The sequence below is a fragment of the Heloderma suspectum genome, chromosome 6 (assembly GCF_057233095.1).
Source record: "Heloderma suspectum isolate Gila_16-S chromosome 6, 16-S_ref, whole genome shotgun sequence".
Classification (NCBI taxonomy): Eukaryota; Metazoa; Chordata; class Lepidosauria; order Squamata; family Helodermatidae; genus Heloderma; species Heloderma suspectum.
The window spans coordinates 78,561,789-78,569,531 of NC_139463.1; the positions used below are offsets into that span (position 1 = coordinate 78,561,789).

At 43.5% G+C, this 7,743-nt stretch overlaps 1 protein-coding gene across 1 annotated transcript; it reads left to right on the plus strand.

Moving 5' to 3' along the window:
- Positions 1-1,434: 1,434 nt before the first annotated feature.
- LOC146341321 (olfactory receptor 10A3-like) lies at positions 1,435-2,391 on the plus strand. Its single transcript, XM_084807367.1, has one exon. It carries the CDS (start codon positions 1,435-1,437, stop codon positions 2,389-2,391), a length of 957 nt encoding a protein of 318 aa, XP_084663493.1.
- The last annotated feature ends 5,352 nt before the right edge of the window (positions 2,392-7,743 follow it).

A 7,743-nucleotide genomic window follows, 5' to 3' on the forward strand; every position in this document is an offset into this window, starting at 1 on the left:
TTTATTGTACTTCTATAGACTTCAGCTTCCCCTGAGTATGCCTATACCTCCCTCTTATTTCTCAGTGGGCCTGTTTGGGATTCAGTCCTCTTGGCATTCACCACCTGTGTTTGCTAATAGATGGAGTGCTGGTGATTCCATCCTCTGGCGATGGTAGAGGAATGCTAACATGTTTTGATGTTCCTTTACTAAAAGCTAGGGGGCATTCTGGATGTCCATCTGCCAATATTATTGTGCAATCGAAGAATACATGTTTAAAGTAGAGTCTTTAGATGTAGTTCCTGTGTAATTTCATCTTCCTAGAGTACCACCAAGCCAGGAGACCATGTTGTTCATACAAAGGAGGGAAGTAAAACACTGTGCCTAAATTTCCCCCAACACAGATAGAAAAGAAATGAACAACAACAACAAAAACCATCAACATGATCAGGAGAACCTGAGGTTAACACAAAATACTGCCCAGCAGCCATGAAAAACTGGGTACCCTGGATGTGTTTAAATTGTTATTTTCCAATGAAATTTATTATTTTCTAATGAGCAGCTTGTTCAGATTTTTTTAATCATTACTTTCTGCAACAACTTTAAGAACAGGGATGAAGGAGAATAATAAAAACTAAAATTAGACCAAAAACATTACATTTGAAAATATATATTTTTACATTAAGGGCTAGGCCTGTCATGCAACAGATGAAGCCATCTATTTCAGGTGGGGTGGATTATAAATCAACAACAACCAGCAATTGCTTTTAAATTTTCGAAGTGTTGGTCCTAGTGAGGGGTGGAGGAAAAAATGAGCTCTGCTTCAGACAGAAAAGTGTCTTGGGCCACCACTGATGAGCTCCCTTGTGACAATTTGCTGTCTCTGAAAAGAAACTACTGAAAATCCAGTTTGTTTTCTGTGTGAGTAGCAGGGATATTTCCTCAAAGACTGTTGCTTTTCAGGGAGCTATAGATTGTGGTCTAACTTGCATTATAATACTTATCTTAGTGGGTTCTACAATAACTAGTTAATGATAACATTGTTTCACTTATTAAACAATCTATGTTGATTAAAGTGATTCGCTAAGTGTTCACGTCATACTCCAATGGTGACAAGGTCCAATATCCAAATAATTTTCTAGCATTGTTTAGCAGCAGGTATTTCTGAAGCTTAATTACCTGAGAGGATGAAGGATGGGAGATATGGAGATCAATGAAATAGAGCAGTAGAAATGCTTGAAGTGTTTTATGACAAATTCAAAGCCTTTGTAGTATGTTTGCATAATGTCTTACACGAAACATGCACATAAAGCATTTAAAATATGGTCTGAAATGGTCAAATAAATGCATTCATCATACATGTAAGGTATTTGAATGTGATACTGTTTACGTTTGGTTTTAAACAATGAGGCTATGAAGTACATTCTGGATTTATTTTCTCTAGATGCAGCACACATGGGAAAGAAGATGTGGCAAAACCAGACTACAGTATCCGAATTCATACTCTTGGGATTTGGTGATTTCCCTGAATTGCACATTCTTCTCTTCCTGATCTTCTTAGTCATCTACTTGGTAACCATGGCTGGGAATGTCCTCATTCTTCTGCTGGTTGTGGCAGATCAACACCTTCACAACCCCATGTACTTCTTCCTAGGAAATCTGTCCTTTTTGGAATCCTGCTACAGCTCTACCATCCTGCCCAAAATGTTTTCAAGCCTCTTGACTGGGGAAAAAAGTATATCTGTAAAAGCCTGTTTCATGCAGTTTTTCATCTTTTCTTGCCTGGGAGGTGCAGAATGCTACCTCCTAGCCATGATGTCTTATGACAGGTGCTTAGCAATATGTAAGCCACTCCATTATCCTGCTCTTATGAATGGCAGACTGAGCTTCCAGTTAGCAGCTGTATCTTGGGTAAGTGGAGTTTTGGTTAGCACAAGTTTAACTTTGAAAGTGTCATGGTTATCTTTTTGTGGCCCCAATGAAATAGATAATTATTTTTGTGATGTTAGCCCTAGCATAAGATATATTTCCTACAAAGACACTCATTTATTTGAACTATCAGCCTTCATATTTACCTGTGCATTCACCCTGCCTCCCTTTCTACTCATCTTGACGTCGTATGTTTACATCATACTTGCAATCCTTAGAATTCCATCCACCACTGGGAGGCAAAAAGCCTTCTCCACTTGCTCTTCTCACCTCACTGTGGTAGCCTTGTTTTACGGAACTCTGATGATTGTCTACATGCTTCCACGATCAAACAACTTTAGACATGTGAAGAAAGTATTCTCTCTTTTCTACACGGTCCTGACCCCCATGGTCAATCCACTCATATACAGCCTGAGAAATATGGAAGTGAAGGGATCCATGAGAAAATGTTTCAGGAGTTTTATATTCTATATTACACCATGATACCATCATACACCATACCATCACCTTTGGAACTGTAATAATGTGCCCACCAGTGGAGATTGGGAGCATAATCACAAACTCCCCAATTGCACATTTATTAGCATACTTCAATGGGGCAAGCTAATATTAACACAACACATATTGCAGATACCCATCTATGTGTAGTTTGCATCATTCAACTTTACCAGCATTTGTATTTTGAAGAGAAAATAATTAAGTATAAGTAATTTAATTTTAGGGGCCGCAGTGGCTTAGTGGTTAAGACGCTGAACTGCAGACCGGAAGGTCGGCAGGACAGCAGTTCGAGACCCGAGTGCCACATGAAGGAGTGAGCTCCCGTCTTCAGTCCCAGCTCCTGCCAACCTAGCAGTTCAAAAGCAAGAAATTTCAAGTAGATAAATAGGTACCGCTTTGGCGGGAAAGGTAACAGTGTTCCGTGCACCTCGGTGTTCAGTCATGCCGGCCACATGACCATGGAAGCGCTGGCTCTTCGGCTTAGAAATGGTGATGAGCACCAAACCCTAGGGTCGGACATGACTGGTTGGGGACACCGTTACCTTTACTTTTTAATTTAATGAGAACAAGATGGTTGTCTATCCATCTCTTGGATTTTGCAATAATTTTCAAAAAGTTTTTTTTCCTGTATATATTATGTCCTTTCTTGCAATTTTAAAGAAACAGCTCCCAATTCTATGTTGATTGGTAGTTTGTGGAAAGCAACATGTGTTGTTGTTTTCTAAAATTGCATATATAATGCAACAACATACAGAAGAGAATCACTGCAGCAACCAATATTTAATCCAATCAGCTTCCATATAAAGGATGGTGCAGAAGCATTTTGGTGGTGGTGGTGGGGAGTATATACATGCTTAATTTGAGATATAAAGAAGAAAACACAACAAATGATCTTTAAAAAAACATTACTTTCCCCAGTTCAGATTATAATGCAACAGCAGATCCATGAGCCTTCCAATCTTTCCCCCACCACTTAAACCTGAAATGGTGGCCTTGCCCCATACTTTCTTTTCATGTATCATTTAGTTTCCTGATTGTCTATTTCTTCATCTCCATACACAAGAGTGGGTTGGTTCCAGTTAGTCTTAGTTCCTATTGACTTAGTGAGATTTAAGTCATGACTAACTTGCCCTGCTGATTTTAATGGGAATTAAGTTCAGCTAACTAATGGTGCAATCCTGTACATGCCTACAGAAAAGTAAGTCCCATTAATTTCTGCGAGTCTTACACCTACAGGGCTCACTTTTGCATAGACATGTATAGGACTACGCTCTTCATCTGGAACTACTCTTTTCAGATATTTGTCTCTATCCATCTACTAACTTCTTTCTTTTCCATTTTGCCTTTACTACGTTCTTTGCCCATGAATCTTTTGTGAAAATTATCTTGCAATCAAATTGTTCCCATCCAATCCCATCAGCCTCTCCCTCTTTCCCTTCTCCATCATTCCATGACAACAGAACACCCATCTGATGTCTAAACAAGAATTTACAATGCAAGACCATGCATGTCTAAGTACATGCATTGAATGTAATGCAACTTAAGGCAAGCGTGTATATGACTGTATACTTCATCCTCATTATTGACATTTGGGAACACATTACCAATAAATTCTTTTAAAAATATGGAGACTATAATATTAGAGATCTATTCTTACTTATTATTTTTATTATGTTGGATACAAACTTAGAGTCATTCTTAGAGTAGACCTGTTGTTGATGGAGATTTCATTTCATTTCATTTCATTTCATTTCATTTCACTTCATTTATATCATTTCTATACTGACCAATATCCAAAGCTCTTTAGGAAGTTCACAAGTTAAAATTAGTGATGACTTATATATGTTATATGTATTTCAATTGGTCTTCTCTTAATTTTGACTAAATCTGGATCCAACCCATTCATATACGCTCCCCTATAGGGTGGTTTACAATTAACAAACATGTTAACAGAGCATAAGACCATATAATAGAGATAGATAGATAGATAGATAGATAGATAGATAGATAGATAGATAGATAGATAAATAATTGAAGAAACAGGAAACCTGTGCACCAAAATGACATCAATGTAGGTGCCAGGTTAACCTTTCTAGGGAGAGCATTCCATAACAGAGGTGTCACCACTGAACAGATCCTTTCCCCAGTAGTCACCCACTGCAACTTACCTGGCAAAGGCATCTGGAAAAGGCCTCAGAAATAGATCTGAAATCTGTTGGTGCATTAGAATACAGACTGGAATAATGTTATTTTGTGTTTTTAAAACTGTGGACTGGATCCAGATTTATGCTGGATTAACTGCACTAGTGGAAGTGGACTTCCAGATCCCCTCCTTCCTGTGATAGATGTTCCAGCCCCTTGAAAATGCTATACCGAGAATCCAGGAGACCCTGCTGAATGGGGTGAGTAGTGCTGGAGTGCTTGTGGGAGGGGGATCCACCGAAATTAGGCCAAGGGACCTTACAAGACCAGAGCCCTTCCTCTTGCGGAAGGCAGATTCTGGATCCAACCCGTAGTTTTTAAAACATGTTATCATTGTGGATATAAGCCTCATTGAGTATCTGCCATACTTCAAACAAATGAACAAAAATACACACTGGTTCTTACCTTTAAATCTCTTCATAATTTGGGATCAGGGTAGCTGAAAGATTCGCATTGACCTTTGCCTTTGACGTAATTGGCTAAAATGTCTTAATGGTACTGCATGCAGAAGGCCTTTATCTGCTAGTATTAGCCAAGTTTCTCTCGCTGTCAGAATTCTGGTCTGGGGAAGAGGTTAGAGAAGTGCATAGGAAACAGCACTTCAGGGCCTATGTACAGTCGACAGGGGAAAAGATCAGACTTAGGAGAAGAGGGCTGGTATAGGCTATGTTACAGAAGAAAGAGGGCAAGAAGAGAGAGCTAGAGGGAGGACCCTGTCTGTGAAAGACAAACTGAGAAAAAGAGAATGGTCGGAAACTGAGTACTTCACACTTCTCTCTCTCCACCACCTCACTTTTGTGAGAAAAAGAAGGAACATGAAGCCCCAAACTGGATTGGGACCATGGCCGGTGGGGAGAGGCCTTTCCTCCCTGCCCTATTTTTCCCACTGATAATTACCCCACCAGCTGTTTCTTGTCCCTGATGGTGCTATATGTGGTAAAGTGCACTTTCAAGGGCACATGGCAGCCAGGGAGTGAGGGTCAGTTTTTGATGGGACCATGGGAATATGGGGAAGAGAGGAAAGGGTTAACCCTTTCCCTGCACTAATATTCTGAATTGGGGCCCCACATTGTTGCTTTTTCTCGAAGTGCTAAGCATGGTCGATGTTTTTGTTGTTTATTTTTAAGCATACTTTATGTCAGGGGTGAGTAGGAAGTAGATTTCCAGATTTTGGAACTTCAGCTCCACCATTCTTGACCATTGGCCATCCTGGCAGAGGCTTCTAGGAGTTGAAGTCCAAAACTTATGAACATCCCTGCTTTATATATTGTGAGGCTTGATCCACAAATGCCTAACAAAGCAAATAGATTTTTTTACTCCCTAAATACACAGAAGCCCTAGTCAGGTGCACCATGGAATGTATGTGGGGGCTTAAACTGGGGAAGGACAGGGGAGCATACACAAACTCCAACACCACATGTACCAGCTCAATTTCTGATCTTCATGCATTCCACTGAATGCACTTAGGCCTCCTTGACACAAGGGTTTTATAGTGTGATGGTCATTCTTCAGACATAGTATTTTCCGGGTGCTTTACATAACATCATTCTTCTCCAGTGTTCATCCTGTGCCTTCTACCTGCTTTTCCTGTGTTTTCTCTGAATGGGGAAAGTGTGGTATTTTCTGCAGTTCCAGAATGATACCATGACTGCCTGCCCATGTGCTTCTGCCCTTGCATTAGATCCACCCTGTGTAGGTGTGATATCAGCAACAATGACAAGGTGGTGGGAGTCTCCCTCTGCCTCCTCCACCCCCATCATCCACTTTGTCTGCAGCTGCCTCTGCTTTACAATGGGATTGGGATTGCTCTGCTCTGCACTTGCTGCCCAGAAAAGATTTAACCCCTTTCCACTCTGACCCCACTCAGTCCCCATGTACACACAAATGAGGAAAGTGTAACTTGCTTTCCTGATTGTAGGGGGGGGGGCAGGCTTCTGAAGTTGTGAAAGTACTGTGGACACATGCAACCTCTTTCAGCTGCTTCCTCCTCCTTTCAGCACTTCATAATGGGATGGGGGGGGAGCATAGCTGGTACTCCGCTCTGCATTTGCTGCCCAGAAAAGTTTTCATAGAATCATAGAATAGTAGGGTTGGAAGTAGGGATGGCGGAGAATTCCGCCACGGATTCCAGTGAGGCTGAATGCAGCCTCCTGCCCCCCCGCCCACCCCGCAGAACCCCCCAGGACGAAGCTTACCTGCGGTGGATGTGGCGGCTTCAGCGGCGGCTTCGGCAGCAGCGCGGCAGCAGCAGTGTGGCGGCGGCAGCAGGTGCGGCAGCAGCGGGTGCGGCGGAAGGTGAAGCGGTGGCAGAAGGTGCGGTGGTGGGGGCGGCAGGTGCGGCGGCGGGGGCGGCAGTTGCAGCGGGGGTGGGGGCGGCGGTGTAAGGTGTGGCAGCAGGGGCGGCAGTTGCGGCGGTGGGGGGGGTGGGGGGGCGGGGGCGGCGGCTGGTCTCCTGGCTGGCTGCTGCTGGGTGCAGCAAACGCAAATGGCGGCGGCTATGGGGGCCGCCATTTGCGTTCGCTATATTTAGCTGTTCTAGCCTACGTAAATATTTACGTAGGCTAGAATGGCTAAAAATAGCGAATGCAAATGGTGGCCGCCGTAGCCGCCACCATTTGCATACACATTTTTTTTTACTTTGCCGTGATAGGCTACATAAATATTTACGTAGCCTCTCATTGTTAAGTAGAGGGACGTAAACGGCGGTGGCTACGGCCGCCACCATTTGCGTCCCTGCTGCCCAGCGGATGTCCAGCTGCGGGCGGAGCTGGCCAGCGGCTCTGCGGAATCCCCACAGAGTGGAGCTGGCCAGGCAGGATTCTGGGGGGAGGGACGGAGCACCTCCCCCCAACACCGCAAATCAATCCGTGAAAAGGTAAGTGACTTTCATACATCCCTATGTCCAGCTTCATCTTGAATGCCTCCAGTGTGGGAGAGCCCACTACCTCCCTAGGTAACTCCTTTCCACTCAGTCCCCATGTACACACCCATGAGAGAATGGTAGGGATGTCAGAGAATTCCGCCACGGATCTCGGGGAGGCCGAATGCCAGCACATTCGGCCCCCCGAAATCAATGGTGGAACGGTCTGCCCCCCACCGCCCCAGGATGAGACTTACCTGGGGCGGATCTTCCTG